Raw genomic sequence first — 25,154 nt, forward strand, 5'->3', positions numbered from 1 at the left:
GAGGCCTTCTGGAGGAGGTGAGCTCTCAGCAGGGCTTTGAAGGGAGGAAGAGAGCTGTCTGGCACATAGTAAGCACTTAAATACCCTTTTTTTAAAAAGAAAAAAAAATATTTTGACTGCGAACCGACCGTAACGTACTTCCATTCCGGAGTTCCTCCGTAGAGAGGTTATTGGTCTTAAGCGGTGCCTATCGAATCGCTAAATATGACGCTCATCTCTCGTATGCTTCGACTGTTAGAACGGGGAGAGTATCATGGTTGAAGTCGCGGCCGGACCTTTCGGGAACAGCGAAAAGGTAGGCACGGGCTGCGTCCAGGCCGACGTTTCCGTTGGGGACGTACCTGCACAGTCGGTAGTATTGTCTTTCCACGTGGTGCATATTGAGGCGTAATTTTTTTTTAGTAGTTGTTGTTGTTCTCACAAATACAGCCACTTTTTCCTAGTTACTTTATTAAATCCCTATTGACTTGGGTTTCATCCTAGAATGATGGAAACTTGGTGGATGCCACAGCTCAGCCCTCAGCTCCCCATGAGAAAGTAAGGATTGTGTTTCCGATACGTTCACTGGATTTTTTTTGGAAAAAAAAAAAATATCGCACCCTCTAAGGCGAAGCTGTTCTCCAAGGGTTCCAAAAAGCCACTCGGTCGTTTCGGGGTCTGAGGCTAGACAGCGGGAATGTCGGATCCGTTTCTGTGAGCCCCCGTTGGCTCCGAGTTTTCCCGAAGCTACACGTCCGAGCCCTCGTGAGCTCTCTGGTTACTCTCCGTGGGTGTGTTTGTGTGGGAATGTGCCCGTGTGTGTGTGTCTGCACGTAGTTCGTGTCCTCTAATTTCAAATGCCTCACGGTGCCCTTCGGACGGGTCAAAGTCATCATCAGTCGTATTTATTGAGCGCTTACTGTGTGCAGAGCACTAGCGTTCAGCGTCGGCCCGTCTTCTCCCGAGCGACGTGCCTGAGAGAGGCCGATGGGGCTGACGGTGGGCTTCTGTCTTTCAGTTGCCGGTGGTCATCAGGGTGCCGAGGCTGGTGTTCTCCGCGCAAACCCTGTGTGTCATTCCCTTCTCGTTACTGGGCTTTGGCGACATCATCGTGCCGGGTAAGCGGACGTCTCCCCTTAGCCCGTCGCGTGCTGACCCTTTCGAGCACCCGGGCGGGCGTCACCCTCCTCCCGCCCCGACAGCGGTGGTCGGTCTCTGGGCCTCGGTCCCCTCGTCTGTAAAAGGGGGATTAAGGCCGCGAGCCCCACACGGGACGTGGATTGCATCCCCCTTCATATCGCCCTCAGCGCTCAGTACAGTGCCGGGCACGGAGTAAGCACTTAAAAGCCGTAAAAAAGTACTATAAAATATGAAGAAGCAGCATGGCCTAGTGGGGAGAGCGTGGGCCTGGGAACCGGAAGGACCTATGTTCTAACGAGAGTGGAAAGAGCCCGGGCTTGGGAGTCAGAGGTCGTGGGTTCGAATCCCGGCTCCGCCACGTGTTAGCTGTGTGACCTTGGGCAAGTCACTTCGCTTCCTCCGTGCTTCAGTTCCCTCATCTGGAAAATGGGGATTAAGACTGCGAGCCCCACGAGGGACAACCTGATCACCTTGTGTCCTCCCCAGCGCTTAGAACAGCGCTTTGCACATAGTAAGTGCTTAACAGATGCCACCATCATCATCATCATTAATCCCGGCCCCTCCTCTTGTCCTCTCTGGGGCGCTGGGCAAGTCACTTCACTTCTCCGGGCCTCAGTTCCCTCGTCTGTAAAATAGGGATTAAGACCGCGAGCCCCATGTGGGACGGGGATTGCGTCCAACCCGATTTGCTTGGAACCACACGAGCGCTTAATACAGTGCCTGGCACACAGTAAGCGCTTAACAAATACCACAATTCGTAGTGTTATACGTGGGACTCTATCTGCCAGGACCCTCAGGGCGTGGGTTCAGAGGTGGCATTCCGGGGTGAAGGGGAATGCGAGGGATGGAGCAAAGAGAGCACAAGCCCTCCAGTATCATCATCATCATCAATCGTATTTATTGAGCGCTTACTATGTGCAGAGCCCTGTACTAAGCGCTTGGGAAGTACAAATTGGCAACATATAGAGACAGTCCCTACCCAACAGCGGGCTCACAGTCCAGTATGTTGGCATCTCCCCCACTCCCCACCGAGCCCCCGTGGCCCAGTCCAGAGGAATCCCTTAAACAAAGGGGAGGGGGTGGCCGCAGACTGTGAGCCCACTGTTGGGTCGGGACCGTCTCTCTATGTTGCCAACTTGTACTTCCCAAGCGCTCAGTACAGTGCTCTGCACACAGGAAGCGCTCAATAAATACGATTGATTGATTGACTGAATCAGTCCGGCCCGTTTCTGTAGTTGCAGCGAGACAAGCAGCGTGGCTTAGTGGCTGGAGCCTGGGCCTGGGGGTCGGGAGGACCTGGGTTCTAATCCCGGCTCCGCCACCTGTCCAGTGTGTGACCCTGGATGTGTCACTTCACTTCTCTGGGCCCCAGTTTCCTCATCCGGGAAATGGGGATTCATTCGTTCATTCAATTGTATTTATTGAGCGCTTACTGTGTGCAGAGCACTGGACTGAGCGCTTGGGAAGTACAAACCGGCAACATATATACCACGTATAAACCGCAGTTTAGTTTTCTCAGAAAGAGAAAATAGCAGGGTCAAAAGTGAAGTTCCACATCCGGATGTATTTAAGTACATAGTAATAATAATAATAATAATAATAATAATAATAGTATTTGTTAAATGCTTACTATGTGCCAAGCACTCTTCGAAGCTCTGGGGGAGATACAAGGTAATGAGGGCGCTTACTGTGCTTGGGAATTACAAACCGGCAACATATATACCACATATAAACCACAGTTTAGTTCTCTCAGAAAGAGAAAATAGCAGGTTCAGAAGTGAAGTTCCACATCCAGAGATACTAAGTGCATAATAATAATAATAATAATAATAATGATGATGATGATGATGATGATGGTATTTGCTAAATGCTTACTATGTGCCAAGCACTCTTCTAAGCACTGGGGGAGATACAATATATGTATATTGTATATATGTTTGTACATATTTATTACTCTATTTTATTTGTGCATATCTATTCTATTTATTTTATTTTGTTAGTACGTTTGGTTTTGTTCTCTGTCTCCCGCTTTTAGACTGTGAACCCACTGTTGGGTAGGGACTGTCTCTATATGTTGCCAATTTGTACTTCCCAAGCGCTTAGTACAGTGCTCTGCACACAGCGAGCGCTCAATAAATACGATTGATGATGATGATGATACAAGGTGATCAGGTTGTCCCCCGTGGGGCTCACAGTCTTCATCCCCATTTTCCAGATGAGGGAACTGAGGCCCAGAGAAGTGAAGTGACTTGCCCGAAGTCACACAGCGGACAAGTGATGGAGCCAGGATTAGAACCAGGATAAAGACCGTGAGCCTCATGTGGGAAAGAGACTGTGTCCAGCCTAAGTCGTGTCTACGCCAGTGCGTAGTACAGCGCCCAGAATGTAAAAAGCGCTCAATAAATAGCTCCCCTCCTGCCCCGCCAAAGAAGGGTTTGGGCTGTAAAGAAACGTGGCAAGGGCTCTTCCCTGTGGGACAAACCCCGTGGATGATTCTCTCTCACTGTACAGCTATGAGAAGCAGTGTGGCTCAGTGGCAAGAGCACCGGCTTGGGGGGTCATGGGTTCGAATTCCTGCCCTGCCACATGTCTGCTGTGTGACCTTGGGCAAGGTACTTCACTTCTCTGTGCCTCAGTTCCCTTGTCTGTAAAACGGCAATTAAGGCCGTGAACCCTCCGTGGGACAACTGATTACCCCAGCACTTAGAATGGTGCTTTGCACATAGTAAGCACTTAACACATTCCCTCATTATTATTATTTCAGAATAAACAACCTAAACCAAAGGGAAAGGTTAAGGTTTGTGGTTTTATTTTTTTTACTCACCCAGAGACCGAGATTAGTCAAACTGACAGTAAGGTGAATTGGTTTCTTGGACCAGTTAAAATAATGAGAGAAAACAGGACCTGCTTGTAGGATTTTTTTTTGTCCCCCTTCCAATAAAGTGAACTAATGCGCAAATTACCAAAGACTGTTCAAAGGAATAAAGAACCAAAAATGTTTTTAATAAGATGTGGAAAGCTTAAGCCTCTGTTCGAGGAATTCGGTTTCTGCGCATTTGTAACTGGGTGGGTTTGACATTGCGTCGGCGGGTGGCTTTTTAATTAAACTGAAATCCTCTTTAATGCCCGTAGGAAGGCAGAACATCACGAGGTATGGGGTGGTGATTGGTTTCTATAAATAAAAGTCAATTTAAACTGCGTTAGTCTGAGGTGCGTTGAGTCTAAGCGATCCTGCGTGGAAGTTATTTAATCCTGTGACCCTTTTAGGACAAATCCCAAGAACTTTGGGAAAGGGCTATTGAAAGCACACACCACGATCTCACTTGCAACCCCCAAACTTGCATTTTCTCAAAAAAAGTCATTTGGAGTTGTGGTTGTTTGTTGTTTTGAAGGCTTGTTGGTTGCCTATTGTCGGAGATTTGATGTCCAGACTGGTTCTTCTTCGGTCTACTACGTGTCCTGCACAATTGGTAAATGGTTTTATTTTTACCCTGTCCTGCTCTGTGTGTCTTTCTAAAACTGCTGAATCAATCAATCAATCAATCAATCGTATTTATTGAGCACTTACTGTGTGCAGAGCACTGTACTAAACGCTTGGGAAGTCCAAGTTGGCAACATATAGAGACGGTCCCTACCCAACAGTGGGCTCACAGTCTAGAAGGGAGAGACAGAGAATGAAACAAAACATATTAACAAAATGCAATAAATAGAATGGATATGTACAAGTAAAATAAATAAATAAATAGAGTAATAAATCCGTACAAACATATATACATATATACAGGTGCTGTGGGGAAGGGAAGGAGGTAAGGCCGGGGGGGATGGAAAGGGGCAGTTATGGGTGCTTGAATTAACCGGTTAGTTCCCAGAAGCAGCGTGGCTCAGTGGAAGGAGCCCGGGCTTTGGAGTCAGAGGTCATGGGTTCAAATCCCGGCTCTGCCACTTCAATCAATCAATCAATCGTATTTATTGAGCGCTTACTGTGTGCAGAGCACTGGACTAAGCGCTTAGGAAGTCCAAGTTGGCAATATATAGAGACAGTCCCTACCCAACAGCGGGCTCACAGTTTAGAAAGGGGAGACAGAGAACAAAACCAAACATATTAACAAAATAAAGTAAACAGAATAGATATGTCAGCTGTGTGAATTTGGGCAAGTCACTTGACTTCTCTGGGCCTCAGTGACCTCATCTGTAAAATGGGGATGAAGACTGTGAGCCCCCCGTGGGACAACCCGATCGCCTTGTAACCTCCCCAGCGCTTAGAACAGTGCTTTGCACATAGTAAGCGCTTAACAAATGCCATCATCATCATCATCATCATTTGGAGTCAGAGGTCATGGGTTCAAATCCCAGCTCCGCCACTTAGCTGTGTGACTTTAGGCACGTCACTTCACTTCTCTGGGCCTCTGTGACCTCATTTGTAAAATGGGGATGAAGACTGTGAGCCCCCCGTGGGACAACCCGATCGCCTTGTAACCTCCCCAGTGCTTAGAACAGTGCTTTGCATATAGTAAGCGCTTAATAAATTCCATCATTATTATTATAACCCTCTCTGGGAAGGGATGGGAGGCGGTTCTCCAAAGAACCGATCAGGGTAACGTTGAAATTGTAAAAAGTTTTAAACTCTTATGGCCTGGAGGTCATTTGGACTGCAGACCGTAAGCTCGTCGTGGGCGGGAAATATGCCTGTTCTGTCGTTACATCACACTCAGGGAAGCAGTGTGGCCTTGTGGAAAGAGCACGAGCCTGGGAATCAGAGGACGTGGGTTTTAATCCTACCAGCGCCACAATTTCATTCAATTCACTTGTATTTATTTAGCGCTTACTGTGTGCAGAGCACTGTACTAAGCACTTGGGGGAGAGTACACTAACAATAAACAGACACAGTCCGTGCCCACATGAGTTTACAGTCTGTACGTCTGCCGCCGTGACCTTGGGCAAGTCGCTTAATAATAATAATAATAATGGCATTTATTAAGCTTAATAAGCTTTATTAAGCTTAACTTCGCTGTGCCTCAGTTACCCCATCTGTAAAACAACAGCAACAATAACAGTAACAATGTTGGCATTTGTTAAGCGCTTACTATGTGCAAAGCACTGTTCTAAGGGCTGGAGGGGATGCAAAGTGATCAGGTTGTCCCATGTGGGGTTCACAGTATTAATCCCCATTTTACAGATGAGGTAACTGAGGCTCAGAGAAGTTAAGTGACTTGCCCGAGGTCACACAGCCGACATGTGGCGGAGTCCGGGATTCGAAACCATGACCTCTGACTCCAAAGCCCGGGCTCTTTCCACCGAGCCACGCTGCTCAGTACAATAATACAATATTGCAATACAATAATGGTGGTATCTGTTAAGCGCTCACTGTGTGCTAAGCGCTGGGGGGGGATACAAGGTATCGCTTTACTGTGTGCCAAGCTCTGTTCTGAGCGCCGGGGTAGATGCAAGGTAATCAGGTTGTCCCACGGGGGGGACGTCCTAATCCCCATTTTACGGATGAGGAAAGAGAGGCCCAGAGAAGTGAAGTGACTTGCCCACGGGTCACACAGAGACAAGCGGCGGTGCCGGGATTAGAACCCAAGCCCGGACTCCTTCCACCAAGCCACGCCGCTTCTCAGACGAAGGTGAAGACTGCGAGCTTGGCACGTAGTAAATGCTTAACAAATGCCACAATAATAACAACAGTAATCACCACCATCATTACTATTATTGTTGTTATTAATAATAATAATAGCATTTATTAAGCGCTTACTACGTGCAAAGCACCGTTGTAAGCACCGGGGGGATACAAGGTGATCAGGTTGTCCCACGGGGGGCTCACAGTCAATCCCCATTTTCCAGGTGAGGTAACTGAGGCCCAGGGAAGTGAAGGGACTTGCCCAAAGTGGCGGAGACGGGATCAGCACCTGTATATATGTTTGTACGTATTTATTGCTCTATTTATTTATTCTACTTGTACATATCTATTCTATTTATTTTATTTTGTCAGTATGTTTGGTTTTGTTCTCCGTCTCCCCCTTTTCGACTGCGAGCCCGCTGTTGGGTCGGGACCGTCTCTATCTGTTGCCAACTTGGACTTCCCAAGCGCTTAGTCCAGCGCTCTGCACACAGTAAGCGCCCAATAAATACGATCGATGATGATGATGATTTGAGCACAGCGCCCTGCACCCGGCAAGCGCCCCGTAAATGCGCTCGATCGATCGACGTCAGCCGTGCCTCAGTCGCGGGACGGGCTGCCCTTCTAGACTGCGAGCCCGCTGTTGGGTAGGGACCGTCTCTAGTTGTTGCCAACTTGGACTTCCCAAGCGCTTAGTACAGCGCTCTGCCACACAGTAAGCGCTCAATAAATACGATTGATTGATTGATTGATTGGGATCCGATGCTCTGCCTCTTGCAGCGTACGCCCTGGGCATGGTGCTCACCTTCGTGGTGCTGGCCCTGATGAAGAAAGGGCAGCCGGCCCTGCTCTATCTGGTCCCCTGCACCCTCCTCACCGCGTCGTTCGTCGCCTGGCGACGCAAGGAAATGAAGAAGTTCTGGAAAGGGAGCAACTACCAGGTACTTCGATTTGTACTTAGCGCTTAGTACAGTGCTCTGCACACGGTAAGCGCTCAGTAAATGCGATTGCTTGATTAAGCGAAGCAGCGGGGCTCGGTGGAAATATATGTATGTATCATCATCGATCGTATTTATTGAGCGCTTACTATGTGCAGAGCACTGTACTAAGCGCTTGGGAAGTACAAATTGGCAACACATAGAGACAGTCCCTACCCAACAGTGGGCATATGTTTGTACATATTTATTACTCTATTTATTTTACCTGTACATATCTATTCTCTTTATTTTGTTAGTACGTTTGGTTTGGTTCTCTGTCTCCCCCTTTTAGACTGTGAGCCCACTGTTGGGTAGGGACCGTCTCTATGTGTTGCCAACTTGGACTTCCCAAGCGCTTGGTATAGTGCTCTGCACATAGTAAGCGCTCAATAAATACGATTGATTGATTGATTGGTTTGGAAGCTGGGAAGTCACGGGACCCGCTGTCCTAACCAGCGGCTGGGCCGGTTAACACACTGGGCAGCTGTTTTCGTCTTCTGTTTGGGTCTTTCTTCCTTCGTAATAATAAGGATGGTGATGGTATTTGTTAAGCGCTTACTATGTGCAAAGAGCACTGTTCTAAGCGCTGGGGAGGTTACAAGGTGAGCAGGTTGTCCCACGGGGGGCTCCCAGTTTTAATCTCCATTTTAAGTGAAAAAAAGTGAATTTCACCTCCAGCGGCACAATACGGATGCCCCGGGCCGTCCCTCTTAATCATGGCCCCAGTAGGGAGCGTCTCTATATGTTGCCAATTTGTACTTCCCAAGCGCTTAGTCCAGTGCTCTGCACACGGTAAGCGCTCAATAAATACGACTGATGATGATGATGATGATGAAAACCAGCAAAATAGGCACCGGGGTCATTCATTCAATCATTCAATCAATCGTATTTATTGAGCGCTTACTGCGTGCCGAGCACTGGACTGAGCGCTTGGGAAGTACAAGTTGGAAACATCTAGAGACGGTCTCTACCCAACAGCGGGCTCACAGTCTAGAAGGGGGAGACAGACGACAAAACACAATAACACATATTAACAAAATAAAATAAATAGAAAAACATGGAACGCTTCACGAGGAGCGGCCGAGCCCGGGAGGATTGCACCGCCTGGACCCCCAACACACCGACGGACCCCCCCAAAACCAGGGCCGCGCCTCCCTTGCATCTTCTAGACTGTAAATCCTGTATATGTATATAACTAGAGAAGCAGCGTGGCTCAGTGGAAAGAGCCCGGGCTTTGGAGTCAGAGGTCATGGGTTCAAATCCCGACTCCATCACTTAATAATAATAATAATGATGGCGTTTATTAAGCGCCCACTATGTGCAAAGCACTGCTCTACACGCCGGGGAGGTTACAAGGCGACCAGGTTGTCCCCTGGGGTCCTATTCCATCATTCCTGGCTGGAGTATCCCGGCGACCAGGCCTGCTTTGAACACTCTGATTTTTTCAAAGTCAGAAAAAATGTTTTCAAGTGCAGTGACTTGCCCAAAGTCGCACAGCCGACAGTTGGCGGAGCCGGGATTTGAACCCGTGACCCCTGACTCCGAAGCCCGGGCTCTTTCCACTGAGCCACGCGGCTTCTCCATGCACCTCGCCTAGCTTTTAGGTTGCTTCAGCCCAACCGTCCCGCCACCCGTCGAAACCTGGGTTCTAATCCCGGCTTCGGGACAAGCGGACTTCTTGTGCAAAGCATAGTAAGCGCTTAACAAATACCATCCTTATTATTATTATTATTATTGCAAGGCCTTCATAATAATAATAATAATAATGGCATTTATTAGAACAGTGCTTTGCACATAGTAAGCGCTTAACAAATACCATCCTTATTATTATTATTATTACAAGGCCTTCATAATAATAATAATAATAATAATAATAATAATGGCATTTATTAGAACAGTGCTTTGCACATAGTAGGCGCTTAACAAATACCATCCTTATTATTATTATTATTATTATTATTATTATTCTTACAAGGTATTCATAATAATAATAATAATAATGGCATTTATTAGAACAGTGCTTTCCACATAGTGAGCGCTTAATGAATACCATCATCATTATTATTATTATTACTACAAGGTATTCATAATAATCATAATGGCATTTATTAGAACAGTGCTTTGCACATAGTAAGCGCTTAATGAATACCATTATTATTATTATTATTATTACAAGGTATTCCTAATAATAATAATAATAATAATAATGGCATTTATTGGAACAGTGCTTTCCACATAGTGAGCGCTTAATGAATGCCATCATCATTATTATTATTATTATATTACAAGGTATTCATAATAATAATAATGGCATTTATTAGAACAGTGCTTTGCACATAGTAAGCGCTTAATGAATACCATTATTATTATTATTATTATTATTACAAGGTATTCATAATAATAATAATAATAATGGCATTTATTAGAACAGTGCTTTCCACATAGTGAGCGCTTAATGAATACCATCATTATTATTATTATTATTATTACAAGGTATTCATAATAATCATAATGGCATTTATTAGAACAGTGCTTTGCACATAGTAAGCGCTTAACGAATACCATCCTTATTATTATTATTATTACAAGGTATTCATAATAATAATAATAATAATAATGGCATTTATTAGAACAGTGCTTTCCACATAGTGAGCGCTTAATGAATACCATCATCATTATTATTATTATTACTACAAGGTATTCATAATAATCATAATGGCATTTATTAGAACAGTGCTTTGCACATAGTAAGCGCTTAATGAATACCATTATTATTATTATTATTACAAGGTATTCATAATAATAATAATAATAATAGCATTTATTAGAACAGTGCTTTCCACATAGTGAGCGCTTAATGAATACCATCATCATTATTATTATTATTATTACAAGGTATTCATAATAATAATAATGGCATTTATTAGAACAGTGCTTTGCACATAGTAAGCGCTTAATGAATACCATTATTATTATTATTATTACAAGGTATTCATAATAATAATAATAATAATAATGGCATTTATTAGAACAGTGCTTTCCACATAGTGAGCGCTTAATGAATACCATCATCATTATTATTATTATTATTACAAGGTATTCATAATAATAATAATAATGGCATTTATTAGAACAGTGCTTTGCACATAGTAAGCGCTTAATGAATACCATTATTATTATTATTATTATTATTATTATTATTACAAGGTATTCATAATAATAATAATAATAATGGCATTTATTAGAACAGTGCTTTCCACATAGTGAGCGCTTAATGAATACCATCATTATTATTATTATTATTACAAGGTATTCATAATAATAATAATGGCATTTATTAGTAGAGTGCTTTGCACATAGTAAGCGCTTAATGAATACCATTATTATTATTACAAGGTATTCATAATAATAATAATAATAATGGCATTTATTAGAACAGTGCTTTGCACATAGTAAGTGCTTAACAAATACCATCATATTGAGCGCTTACTGTGTGCAAAGCACTGTACTAAGCGCTTGGGACCACTGAGCCACGCTGCTTCTCTTAGCAGCAGAGGAAGCCGACACAGTTCCTGTCCTCAGGGAGCCGACGATCCAGAAGCACTGAAATAAATCACAGGTTAACAAATACCATCGTATTTATTGAGCGCTTACTGTGTGCAAAGCACTGTGCTAAGCGCTTGGGACCCCTGAGCCACGCTGCTTCTCTTAGCAGCAGAGGAAGCCGACACAATTCCTGTCCTCAAGGAGCCGACGATCCGGAAGCACTGAAATAAATCACAGGCGGGTGGGAGAGGGAAAGAGAAGTATGTGCCCGAGCCGTTTTCCACCCGAGGCATCGTAAAAACGTAATTCCCACCTGCTGCTCTGGATAATATTTCTCCGGGAGGCTCAAAGGCGGGAATAACTTTAGAGGTCGGGAAGTTCGGGTGCGTCGCCTCCAGGCCCCCAGGAAACGAAGCTTGAGTTGCAAAACGCGACAAGGGTGGCTTGGGTTCATCGCGTTCACCTCCCCACACCCGCAAGTGTTCGATCCTTGGCCCAGTTGCCCTTTGTAGTCGTAGTAATAGTAGAATAATAATAATAATGGCATTTATTAAGCGCTTACTATGGGCCAAGCACTGCTGTAAGCACTGGGGAGCTTACAAGGTGATCGGGTTGTCCCACGGGGGGGCTCGTAATAATATTGGCATTTATTAAGCGCTTACTATGTGCAAAGCAGTGCTCTAAGCGCTGGGGAGCTTACAAGGTGATCGGGTTGTCCGGGGGGGGGGGGGGGCTTATAATAATATTGGCATTTATTAAGCGCTTACTATGTGCAGAGCACTGCTCTAAGCGCTGGGGAGCTTACAAGGAGATTGGGTTGTCCCACGGTGTGGGCTCATAATATATTGGCATTTACTAAGCGCTTACTATGTGCCAAGCACCGTTCTAAGCGCTGGGGAGGTTACAAGGTGATCAGGTTGTCCCACGGGGGGCTCACAGTCTTCATCCCCATTTTCCAGATGCGCTCACTGAGGCCCAGAGAAGTGAAGTGACTGGCCCAAAGTCACACAGCTGATAATAATAATAATGATGGTATTTGTCAAGCGCTTACTATGTGCAAAGCACTGTTCTAAACGCTGGGGAGCTTACAAGGTGATCAGGTTATCCCACTGGGGGCTCACAGTTTTAATCCTCATTTTCCAGATGAGGTAACTGAGGCCCAGAGAAGTGAAGTGACTGGCCCAAAGTCACACAGCTGATAATAATAATAATAAATATGGTATTTGTTAAGCGCTTACTATATGCAAAGCACTGTTCTAAGCGCTGGGGAGGTTACAAGGTGATCAGGTTGTCCCACTGGGGGCTCACAGTTGTAATCCCCATTTTCCAGATGAGGTAACTGAGGCCCAGAGAAGTGAAGTGACTTGCCCAAAGTCACACAGCTGACGGTTGGCGGAGCCGGGATTTGAACCCATGACCTCTGACTCCAAAGCCCGGGCTCTTAACATTGAGCCGTGCTGCCTCTCTACGTTCCATGTTCATTCATTCAATCGTATTTATTGAGCGCTTACCGTGTGCAGAGCACTGGACTAAGCGCTTGGGAAGGACAAGTTGGCAACATCTAGAGACGGTCCCGACCCAACAGCGGGCTCGCAGTCTAGAAGGGGGAGACAGAGAACAAAACAAAGCATATTAACAAAATCAAATAAATAGAACAGATATGTACAAGTAAAATAAATAGAGTAATAAATACGTACAAACATATATACAGGTGCTGTGGGGAAGGGAAGGAGGTAAGGCGGGGGAAGGAAAATGGGTCACCAGAGACCCCTTCCCCTAAACTAGACAGATGCCATCCAAATGAGGCGGATTCTATTTATTTTATTTTGTTAGTATGTTTGGTTTTGTTCTCTTGTCTCCCCCTTTTAGACTGCGAGCCCACTCTTGGGTAGGGACTGTCTCTATACGTTGCCAATTTGTACTTCCCAAGCGCTTAGTCCAGTGCTCTGCACACAGTAAGCGCTCAATAAATACGATCGATGATGATGATTCAGGCCGCCGACACATCCGCTTCCCGTTAATCCTCTCGGTTCATTTGAGTGGTCCCGGCGAAACTCAGAGTAGCGTCAGTTGGGAATTGTGCTTCCCCACCATGGATTCCTCGGAGCCGTAATACGTCTAGGTGGTTTGAAGGAGGAATTCTCCTCTTCTCCGCCCTGGGCCAGCGGGAACGTCTGCGGGATAAAATGACAAACCCCCTCAGGGAGTCGGTGTCCAGTGCCCTCCGCTTGGATGGAGTAAACAACTTCTCCCAGGAGATGATCCAGTGCTGAGACTCGTGCCCAATTTCACAGATAACCAAATATATTCGGGGTTTTATTTTGGTTTTTTTTTTTTTTTTTTTTTTTTTGCAAATCCGTCCAAAGAGTCAGGCTCCAGGGAGGCTGCGAAAGCGTAAAATGGCTCTTTGTTATCGCCATTCCTGAGATTTTATCAAGCCCCTTCTGGAGGTGGAGAGGGAGGTAAATAATAGCGTATTTTTGTTGGACGGTAAAAAAAAAAAAAAAAGGAAAAAGGTCCTAGGATTTCAACCTCTTAGAAAATACAGACACAGTCATCTTAAGTACTTTCAGATGTAGCTCGAATTAGAGAAGCCCCTCACCGTCCCCGAGTAGCCGTTTTCCAAATCCTGAAACATCAGAGCCCGCTGTTGGGCAGGGACTGTCTCTATATGTTGCCAACTTGTACTTCCCGAGCGCTTAGTACGGTGCTCGGCACACAGTAAGCGCTCAATAAATACGACTGAATGAATGAATTTATCTCCGGGCCAAGGAACTGGTGACTGGGTGGAATCTGACAGCCGGGCTCTGGAAATGCCACAAGTGCTTCTCCGATTAGGAGGACCATATAGGTCATGGGTTCAAGTCCCGGCTCCACCACTTGTCAACTGTGTGACTTTGGGCAAGTCACTTAACTTCTCTGGGCCTCAGTTCCCTGATCTGTAAAATGGGGCTGAAGACTGTGAGCCCCACGTGGGACAACCTGATCACCTTGTAAATTCCCCAGCGCTTAGAACAGTGCTCTACACATAGAAAGCGCTTAATAAATGCTATTATTATTATTATTATTATTATTATTATTATTACCTAGTGGTGATGATGATGATGGTGGTGGGATTTGTTAAGCGCATCTTACCTCCTTCCCTTCCCCACAGCACCTGTATATATGTATATATGTTTGTACATATTTATTACTCTATTTATTTTACTTGTGCATATCTATTCTATTCATTTTATTTTGTTAGTATGTTTGGTTTTGTTCTCTCTTTCCCCCTTTTAGACTGTGAGCCCACTGTTGGGTAGGGACTGTCTCTATATGTTGCCAACTTGGACTTCCCAAGCGCTTAGTACAGTGCTCTGCACACAGTAAGCGCTCAATAAATACGATTGATTGATTGATTGATTCTATGTGCCAAGCACCGTACCTAAGCGCTGGGGCAGACATGGGGAATCAAGGTGCCCCACGTGGGGTTCCCAGTCTCAATCCCCATTTTACCGATGAGGAAACTGAGGCCCAGAGAAGTGAAGTGACGTGCCCCAGGTCACACGGCAGACACGTGGCGGGCTTGGAAGTCAGAGGTCCTGGGTTCGAATCCCGGCTCTGCCACTTGTCAGCTGTGGGACTTTGGGCAAGTCACTTCTCTGGGCCTCAGTTCCCTCATCTGTAAAAGGGGGATGAAGACTGGGAGCCCCACGTGGGACAACCTGATCAACTTGTATCCCCCCCAGCGCTTAGAACAGTGCTTCGCACATAGTAAGCGCTTAACAAATGCCATTATTATTATTATTATTATTTGTGTCCCACGTAAATCAGTGGTATTTATTGAGCACTTACTGCGTGCAGAGCACTGTATTAAGCACTTGGGAGAGTATAACGTAACAATGAGCTTACAGCCTAGAGGGGGAAGTGGTCATTAGTGGAAATAAATAAATTACGGATATGTACGTGATCTGCGGGGCCGAGGGAGGGGTGAGTAAAGGGAGCACTCCAAGTGCAAGGACACCACAGAAGGGAGTGGGAAAAGAGGAAATAGTCAATTGTATTTATTGAGCGCTTACTGTGTGCAGAGCACTGTAGTAAGCGCTTGGGAAGTACTCAGGGAGGGTCTCTTGGAGGAGATATGCCTTCAAGAAGGGTTTAAAAGTGGGGAGAAGAATTGTCATCATCGTCATCATCAATCGTATTTATTGAGCGCTTACTATGTGCAGAGCACTGTACTAAGCACTTGGGAAGTACAAATTGGCAACATATAGAGACAGTCCCTACCCAACAGTGGGCTCACAGTCTAAAAGGGGGAGACAGAGAACAAAACCAAACATACTAACAAAATAAAATAAATAGAATAGATATGTACAAATAAAATAAATAAATAAATAGAGTAAAAAAAATATGTTCAAACATCTATACATATATACAGGTGGTGTGGGGAAGGGAAGGAGGTAAGATGTGGGGGATGGAGAGGATATGAAGAGGAAATTACATTATTATAATTCTACATTATTATAATATGTTATAATAATTCATTCAGTCGGATTTATTGAGCTCTTACTGTGTGCAGAGCACTGTACTAAGCGCTTGGGAAGTACAAATTGGCAACATATAGAGACAGTCCCTACCCAACAGTGGGCTCACAGTCTAAAAGTCGGGGGGACAGAAAACAAAACCAAACATACTAACAAAATAAAATAAATAGAATAGATATGTACAAATAAAATAAATAAATAAATAGAGTAAAAAAAATATGTTCAAACATCTATACATATATACAGGTGGTGTGGGGAAGGGAAGGAGGTAAGATGGGGGGATGGAGAGGATATGAAGAGGAAATTGCATTATTATAATTCTACATTATTATAATATGTTATAATAATTCATTCAGTCGGATTTATTGAGGGCTTACTGTGTGCAGAGCACTGTACTAAGCGCTTGGGAAGTACAAGTTGGCAACATACAGAGACGGTCCCGACCCGACAACGGGCTCACATACGTTATTACAGAGTGAAAACAGCCCCAGGTGTTGCTGGGAGAAGCAGTATGGCCTAATGGAAAGAGCATGTCCTGGGAGTTTATTTATTTATTTTACTTGTACATATTTATTCTATTTATTTTATTCTGTTAATATGGTCTGTTAATATGTTTTGTTCTCTGTCTCTGTCTCCCCCGTCTAGACTGTGAGCCCACTGTTGGGTAGGGACCATCTCTATATGTTGCCAACTTGTACTTCCCAAGCGCTTAGTCCAGCGCTCTGCACACAGTAAGCGCTCAATAAATACGATTGAATGAATGAGACGGAGGACACACAGAAAATGATTGTGTTCAACGTGCTTCCCACCTCGCGCGACGGCCGCCTTGGTACAACTCTTTAGAAACTTCAAAAATGAGAAAAGAGCAACAACCCTTGAAGGGTTTTTATTCACATCCTGATAGTGAGCCCAATTCTTTCAGTGCTGCAGGTTGCCGTGCCATACTTATTGGGCACTTTGGGAGGAGCCTGGTAATAATAATAATAATGATAATAATGATGGCATTTGTTAAGCGCTTACTATGTGTGTAATAATAATAATAATGATGGCATTTATTAAGCGCTTACTGTGTGCAGAGCTCTGTTCTAAGCGCTGGGGGGGATACAAGGTGATCAGGTTGTCCCACGTGGGGCTCCCAGTCTTAATCCCCATTTTACAGATGAGGGAACTGAGGCCCAGAGAAGTGAAGTGACTTGCCCAGAGTCACACAGCCGACAGTTGGCGGAGCCGGGATTTGAACCCCTGACCACTGACTCCAAAGCCCGGGCTCTTTCCACTGAGCCATGCTGCCTGGTGAAATGTATTATTGGCTAAACAGCCTTTGGGATGAGAATTGCATCTTCCCAAAGTGCCTAAATCCTAATGAGCCATAATAATAATAATAATAATAATATTTAATAATAATAATGATGGCATTTGTTAAGCGCTTACTATGTGCAGAGCTCTGTTCTAAGCACTGGGGGGGATACAAGATGATCAGGTTGTCCCACGTGGGGCTCACAGTTTTAATCCCCATTTTCCAGATGAGGGAACTGAGGCTCAGAGAAGTGAAGTGACTTGCCCAAGGTCACACAGCAGACGTGGCAGTGCCGGGATTAGAACCCAAGACCTCTGACGTCCCAGTCCGGGCTCTTTCAGAGAAGCAGCGTGGTTCAGTGGAAAAGAGCAAGTCACTTCACTTCTCTGGGCCTCAGTTCCCTCATCTGGAAAATGGGGATTAAGACTGTAAACCCCCGTGGGACAACCTGATCACCTTGTAATCTCCCCAGCGCTTAGAACAGTGCTTTGCACATAGTAAGCGCTTAATAAATGCCATCATTATTATTATTATTATGGATGGAGCATGGATGGAACTGGGATGGAGAAGCAGCGTGGCTCAGAGGAAAGAGCCCGGGCTTGGGAGTCAGAGGTCGTGGGTTCTAATCCCGGCTCCGCCACTTGTCTGCTGCGTGACCTTGGGCAAGTCACTTCGCTTCTCTGGGCCTCAGTTCCCTCATCTGGAAAATGGGGATGAAGCCTGGGAGCCCCAGGTGGGACAGCCTGATCTCCTTGTATCCCCCCAGCACTTAGAACAGCACATAGTAAGCGCTTTACAAATGCCATCATTATTATCATCATCATCATCAATCGTATTTATTGAGCGCTTACTATGTGCAGAGCACTGTACTAAGCGCTTGGGAAGTACAAATTGGCAACATATACAGTCCCTACCCAACAGTGGGCTCATTATTATTAGGGACGGCCCAGACCTTTGACCTGGGGTGGCATTGAAATTAGTCTTTTAGACTGTGAGCCCACTGTTGGGTAGGGACTGTATATGTTGCCAATTTGTACTTCCCAAGCGCTTAGTACAGTGCTCTGCACATAGTAAGCGCTCAATAAATACGATTGATGATGATGATTGAAATTGAAATTATTCGACGTACAGACAAGTAGCCGACCCTCCTCCTTTCCGAGACCCTCCCTCATTTGTCCAGTCGCTAAATTCTCTCCTTAATCCAGCCTCTCTCGTGACTAAACTGGAAAGCAGCAGGAAAGTGCGCGAAATTTGAACCCAGCTCTCGTTTGTACGTAGATGATGGAGCACTTGGACTACCCAGCCAATGAAGAAAATGGCGGGCCAACCAATGAACAGACCGACGGACAACGATATTAGGTAGCCCCACCAGAAAGCGTTTCATTTTTTTTCTACGAACAGACTGAAAAGTTTAATTTTTTAATTGAATTTTTAATTGAACTTAAATGAATCCTCAATAAATCTTTCGTGCTTGCGTATATATTTTTACGAGCGGCTACTGTCGACAGACCGCGCACGATGAAAACGTATTTTGCTTTCCAATGGCCAAGATGTCGAGTAAAATGGTGCCTTCACAGTAAATAAAAGTATATTGTCCATGAGATTTTCCACATGTGTTGTACACGGTATATTTTTATACAAGTAATTTCTCGACCCTGCCACTGTGTGTATAAATATGTTGTCTGATTTGGTTCAAGTCGACTCGAATGCCAGAGACTGCCACTTCTGTCCGGTTCCGGGCGTCTGTACGGATTTTATTACGGAGGACCGATGGGTTTCCGGATTATCCCGCGCTGTTTCTAAATTGCCGTTCACCCCCACGGCCGGGAAATAACGGCTTCGCGGAGGTGTGAGGGGGACTGAGTGGATTTGGGCTTTCCCGAGAGGCGGCCAACCCTTGTTCAGAATGGAGGCCGCGTTAATTCCGTCAACCCGCGTTCCTCCGAGGATGGAGAGGGGCCAGGAATGTATTGACGTCCTCGCTCCGGTCCTCAGCAGACCAAATTCCAAGTCTCCTGCTTTCGACAGTTGGCCATCTTCCACTTGTCTGCCACCATCCAACTTCCCCGACGCCCCGGGCGTTATCCCCTCTTTGAGTACGGAGCAAATTCTCCTTCCACCCACTCACCCACCGGCCTTATCCCCCTTCACCTTCCTCAAATCGTAGAGAACAGCGGTGCCTATCCAGCCCTCCCCAAACCTAGCTTTTTTGGAAATCATTTACAAAATGTGGATTATAAACAACGATAATCTTTTAGTTTAGGTCGAAGGGTGTTCACTTGCTACAAGGTAGAGCTACTATTTAATCTCTTTCAGGGGCTCAGCCATTCAGCGTGGGGCATTTAAAGGGGATTTTGTATTTTTCGGTGAATTGTCGGTATCTAGTACAGATGAAATACAGCCGTATCACTGAGATAAGCTGTAGGAAACTCACCCTGCCATTTTGCTTCCCGTGATTTTGCGTTGATTCAGGGTAATAGTGACCGATTAACGCTCGGAGCGGTTAACGGTGAACTTCGGCTCTCTGGTTGAGAGTAGGAAATTTTTCCCGGGACTCCCTGTTCCTTGGCAGGCTGGGATGATTAAAGAAAACGGATTAAATTGCTTCAAAAGCCTCGGCCCTATTTTGATTTTTATAACGTCAACATCGAGCGTGGGCCAGTCACGGGTTCCTCTGTCGAAACGATGGCGATTTTATCCCATCGTACCGATAGCCGATACTTGACTAGAGGCGTGAAATGGGATTATTCTTTTCTGTTTCCCCTGAAGTGGGACAACCTGTTTTATTGCCTCCTTCAAGTAAAACGCTGGATTCTCCTAGTTACAGTAATTTTACTGCCGTTTTGTCTCAAAATGAAACAAGTTTTTTAAGAGTAGAACCGACTACCATTGGTTTCTAAATCATGTTTTATTACTCAACCTGCTGTCTTTGATGGGCAAAACCCTCTTTTTGTTGAGTTATTTAGAAGAAGATCTTTAAGAACCAACCCAAAAAATATGAACAAGTACTCTGAAAATGATGCTTGCCGATTCTTAGCTTTTTTATGTGCTATTATGAGTCAGCTCTAACACATCCTATATTGTACTCTCCCAAGCCCTTAGTACAGTGCTCGATAAATCCCATTGATCAATTGATTACAAACCCGCATAGGAAAAAAAAAAAAGATCTTTCTGGCCTTAAAGGTAAAACAGAAGAGTAGTTGGGAAAAATAACACTCGAAAAGTTAAAGGATAAGATATTTTCCTTCCAACTTGATGATTAACTTGAAGGATTCTGTGAAAATTTCTAGTTTTAGTCATTAGAATATTTTTCACAGAATCCTTCAATTTAATCATCAAGTTGGAAGTCATTATATTCTAATGATTAAAACTAGAAAAATTGGATATGAACTCAGCTTAGAGGGTTAACTTGATTTAAAATCCAGGTCATATTTCTCTCTCTCCATTCCCTGTGCCAATTATTTCGAGTGGAAACTAGTTCCTTCCCAGTCATGCGTTGTTGTAAAAGCCAAAAATAGTAAGTCTTTGAGGGGTGATTTTACTGAGATGCAATTGAAAATGACTTGGGGCATGAGAATTCCTATAATAATAATGGCATTTATATAACTGTAAGATAGTTTTGCCTCTAAACTGTCACCGAGTTTTCCAGTAGAAATTCAAAACAGTCGTTGAAAGTAGAGTTTAATATTGAAGTTTGGGGGTTTTAATGATTTGCTCCTTTTCCTCCAATTTTGCTGAAACAGCTTTGGAGTTTAGCATTCCCTCCTGGGTAGAGTGTTAGCTATGGTATTTTTTTCCTCCGCATCAATAAGTTGTAATGTGTTTGGATTTAATCGGCGGGTTTAGGGGATGTACATAGAAGCCTGTTAATTTTTAAGCAAACCGTCTTGCCAGTTTCTGCCCCAAGATGTATTTCTGCCTTGAGCGAACTCGAAACTCCTTTAATTCCTCTAGGATGGCGGGCGGAGGTAGGGGGTTTCCACTGACTCTCAGCCTGTGGGATTTGTGAACTTTCAGAGGGAACAGCCCAGGAGTCGGTGAGGAAGTGGCTTTTCCGCCTCACACAAGGTTGCCCGCAGCCCCAGTTACACAAAACTTAATCGTCATTTGGCTCTAGGAGGAAATTGTGCAGGAAAATGAGAAGATGTGGAAACAGGAGCGTTTCAGAAGCGAGGTGGAATTTGTGCTGCGAGAATTATCTGAACTAAACCCCGGGGCCTTTTGTGGTTTAGACAGCTCTCGTTTCAGATAAGTATTTCAGCGCTCCTGTTTGCAGGCCACGGAAAAGCGTTTGGAGGTGGATACTATCCGGCGTGTACCTATGGGCAATAAAGAAATCCACAATTGACTAAATCCTCCTACACAGGACAAAGTCTTTTTTGTTTTTTCTAAATATAACGGGGGAATTGGTCTTGAAGACATAAAGAATCCATGTTCTAGACCGTGAGCCTGTCGTTGGGTAGGGATTGTGTCTATCTGTTGCCGAATTGTACTTTCCAAGCGCTTAGTACAGTGCTTTGCACACAGTAAGCGCTCGATAAGTACGATTGAATGAATGAATGAATGAATGTGTCTATCTGTTGCCAAATTGTACTTCCCAAGCGCTTAGTACAGTGCTCTGCACACAGTAAGCACTCCATAAATACGATTGAATGAATGAATGTGTCTGTTGCCAAATTGTACTTTCCAAGCGCTTAGTACAGTGCTCTGCACACAGTAAGCACTCCATAAATACAATTGAATGAATGAATGTGTCTATCTGTTGCCAAATTGTACTTTCCAAGCGCTTAGTACAGTGCTCTGCACACAGTAAGCGCTCGATAAATACGATTGAATGAATGAATGAATGTCTATCTGTTGCCAAATTGTACTTTCCAAGCGCTTAGTCCAGTGCTCTGCACACAGTAAGCGCTCAATAAATACGATTGAATGAACGAATCTGGATTTTCCATAGAGACCGTCTTGAGTGGAACATCAGCACTGAGGGGAGAGACTTCCAAGAAAGGGGAGGAAATTATGGGAAAAGCATCATCCCGCCCTTCGAGGGCCTGGGTCTAATTCCCACCTGGGCAGTCTTTCCCAGCGCTTTGGTCAGTGCTCTGCAAACACCAAGCGCTTAAATCCTGTGTCCAGTTTTCCGTGTCTAGAAGAACACTTACCGCCGTTTTCCCTTTCGGCCGGATTCGTGGGTGTCCCTATCAGTAGCTTCCCAAGTCTATCCTTAGCCTCTTTGCATATGGAAAAATACATGTTTAATTAGGTTATCTTCTAGCCGCTTGTACTTGTTTCTTGCTAGGAGTTTCCTTTGAGAGAACAATTATTAGGCGCTCTACAGAAGCTCACATTGCATTGTGCTCTCCCTCACGCTCTGCACACAGTGAGCGCTCAATAAATACCACCGGTTATCCTCAGTGGTGTTTACTGAGCACCTACTGTGTGCAGTGTGTGCAGACCACGAGGTAACACTCTTTATTGTGAATATTATTAAGAGTTCTGGCTGAGTCCTATTAGGGTGAGCAACGATGTGGTAGGATTTTCTTCGAATGATGTAAATCACTGAAATGTAAATTAATTCAATAACACTACTAACTTTTTGTCACCTTTTGATATAAACGTGGCTAATTTTAAAAACCAGATTTTGATGCTTTTTTTATTACCGGTACGTCCTCTCTAGTGTAATGGAATCTACTGTGCTTTGAACTGATGGTCCCGATGAGCTGACCAGAACCAGTTTTTCAAATGTAAAGGATGAGGTGTGCTATTTAATAAATTTTCTTTTTAAAAGAAGCTGGAGTTAATGGTTTATTTTGGTGTCAACGAGACCTTCCGTTCTTCTGACTGGACGTTTACCTGGACGTTCTGAGGCGTGCTGGCCCCTCTGATGCACAGTTAACAAAATAGTGGCCTGGCTTTAGTGTAAATAATAATAATAATGATAATAGTGGCATTTATTAAACGCTTACTATGTGCAAAGCACCGTTCTAAGCGCTGGGGAGGTTACAGGGTGATCAGGTTGTCCCACGGGGGGCTCACGGTCTTCATCCCCATTTTCCAGATGAGGGAACTGAGACCCAGAGAAGTGAAGTGACTTGCCCAAAGTCACACGGCTGACAAATGGCGGAGGCGGGATTAGAACCCGTGACCTCTGATTCCCGAGCCCGGGCTCTTTCCACTAAGCCAAGCTGCTTCTCTACTCTGCCCAAACCGTCTAAGATCTGCCCGTGTCCGTGGTAATCTACAACAGATTGACAAAAATAAAGTAAAATTTGGGTCGTTCCAGAAATGGCCTTATATAGCTGGATTAAACGATGGCTTAATTAGTAATCACAGCGATCATCAATTGGATTAATAATCATGTAATAAATATGGTATTTGTTAAGCACTGACTGTGTGCCAAGCACTGTACTGAGCACTGAGGAAGCGTGGCCTAGTGGATAGAGCCTGGACCTGGGCCCCAGGAGGACGTGGGTTCTAATCCCAGCTCCGCCACGTGTTTGCTGTGTGACCTTGAATGTATATGAATGAATATATATATATGTATATATAATAATAATGGCATTTGTTAAGCGCTTACTATGTGCAAAGCACTGTTCTAAGCGCTGGGGAGGATACAGGGTGATCAGGTTGTCCCACTTGGGATTCACAGTCTTCATCCCCATTTTACAGATGAGGTAACTGAGGCCCAGAGAAGTGAAGTGACGTGCCCAAAGTCACACAGCTGACAATTGGCAGAGCCGGAATTTGAACCCATGACCTCTGACTCCAAAGCCCTTGCTCTTTCCAATGAGCCACACTGCTTCTCTAATGTTTGTACATATTTATTACTCTATTTTACTTGTACATATTTATTCTATTTCTTTTATTTTGTTAATATGTTTTGTTTTGTTCTCTGTCTCCCCCTTCTAGACTGTGAGCCTGCTGTTGGGTAGGGACCGTCTCTCTATGTTGCCAACTTGTACTTCCCAAGCGCTTAGTACACAGTAAGCGCTCAATAAATACGATTGAAGAAGACGACCTTGGGCAAGTCACTTCACCTCTCTAGGCCTCAGTTACCTCATCTGTAAAATGGGGATTGAGCCTGTGAGCCCCACGTGGGACAGGGACTGTGTCCCACACAATATGCTTGTATCCATCCCAGCTTGTATTCATTCATTCATTCATTCAATCGTATTTATTGAGCGCTTACTGTGTGCAGAGCACTGGACTAAGCGCTTGGGAAGTACAAGTTGGATCTACCCCAGTGCTTGGCACATAGTAAGCACTTAATAAGTACCATAATTATTAATAGAACAGACCATCTCTATATGTTGCCGACTTGTAATAATGTAATAATAATAATTATTAGTGATATAATAATAGTAATATAATAATCTTATTACATAATAATGGTAATAATAATAAATACAGTAATAAATATGTACAAACATATATATTCATTCATATACATATTCATTCATATACATTCAAGGTCACACAGCAGACACGTGGCGGAGCTGGGATTAGAACCCAGGTCCTCCTGGGTCCCAGGCCAGTACAGCGTTCGGCACAAAGTAAGCGTTTAGCAAATACCACAAGGATTATTATTATTATCCCTTTTAGACTGTGAGCCCACTGTTGGGTAGGGACTGTCTCTCTATGTTGCCAACTTGTACTTCCCAAGCGCTTAGTACAGTGCTCCGCACACAGTAAGCGCTCAATAAATACGATGCATTGATTGATTATTGTAGAAGTTAACCAGGTGGACCCAGTTGCTGTGGCACAGGATCTAGAGGAAAGACAGAACAGGTATTGAATCCCCATTTTCTAGATTAGGCTACTGAGGCACAGACCCCTCCCCTCTTCTCATCCTAGGTCACGGGTTCAAATCCCCGCTCCGCCGATTGTGCGACTTTGGGCAAGTCACTTCTCTGGGCCTCATCTGGAAAATGGGGATGAAGACTGTGAGCCCCCCGTGGGACAACCTGATCACCTTGTAACCCCCCCAGCGCTTAGAACAGTGCTTGGCACATAGTAAGCGCTTCATAAATGCCATCATTATTCTTTTTTCTACCCGTCCCCTCTTATTTTTTGTTTTT

At 44.5% G+C, this 25,154-nt stretch overlaps 1 protein-coding gene across 2 annotated transcripts in view; it reads left to right on the forward strand.

Moving 5' to 3' along the window:
- SPPL2A (signal peptide peptidase like 2A) overlaps positions 1-18,689 on the forward strand; it is a 56,348-nt gene extending 37,659 nt beyond the window's left edge. The window contains exons 11-16 of one of the 2 annotated variants that reach the window (XM_038766945.1): positions 239-295; positions 484-537; positions 998-1,097; positions 4,512-4,589; positions 7,517-7,677; positions 18,358-18,689. In XM_038766945.1, the coding sequence (XP_038622873.1) occupies positions 239-295; positions 484-537; positions 998-1,097; positions 4,512-4,589; positions 7,517-7,677; positions 18,358-18,438 (531 nt within the window). In that variant the 3' untranslated portion in view covers positions 18,439-18,689. The remainder of the gene's footprint in view (positions 1-238; positions 296-483; positions 538-997; positions 1,098-4,511; positions 4,590-7,516; positions 7,678-18,357) is intronic. The other variant, XM_038766946.1, reaches the window with a different exon arrangement.
- The last annotated feature ends 6,465 nt before the right edge of the window (positions 18,690-25,154 follow it).

Source organism: Tachyglossus aculeatus, chromosome 26 (genome assembly GCF_015852505.1).
Source record: "Tachyglossus aculeatus isolate mTacAcu1 chromosome 26, mTacAcu1.pri, whole genome shotgun sequence".
NCBI classification, from domain to species: domain Eukaryota; kingdom Metazoa; phylum Chordata; class Mammalia; order Monotremata; family Tachyglossidae; genus Tachyglossus; species Tachyglossus aculeatus.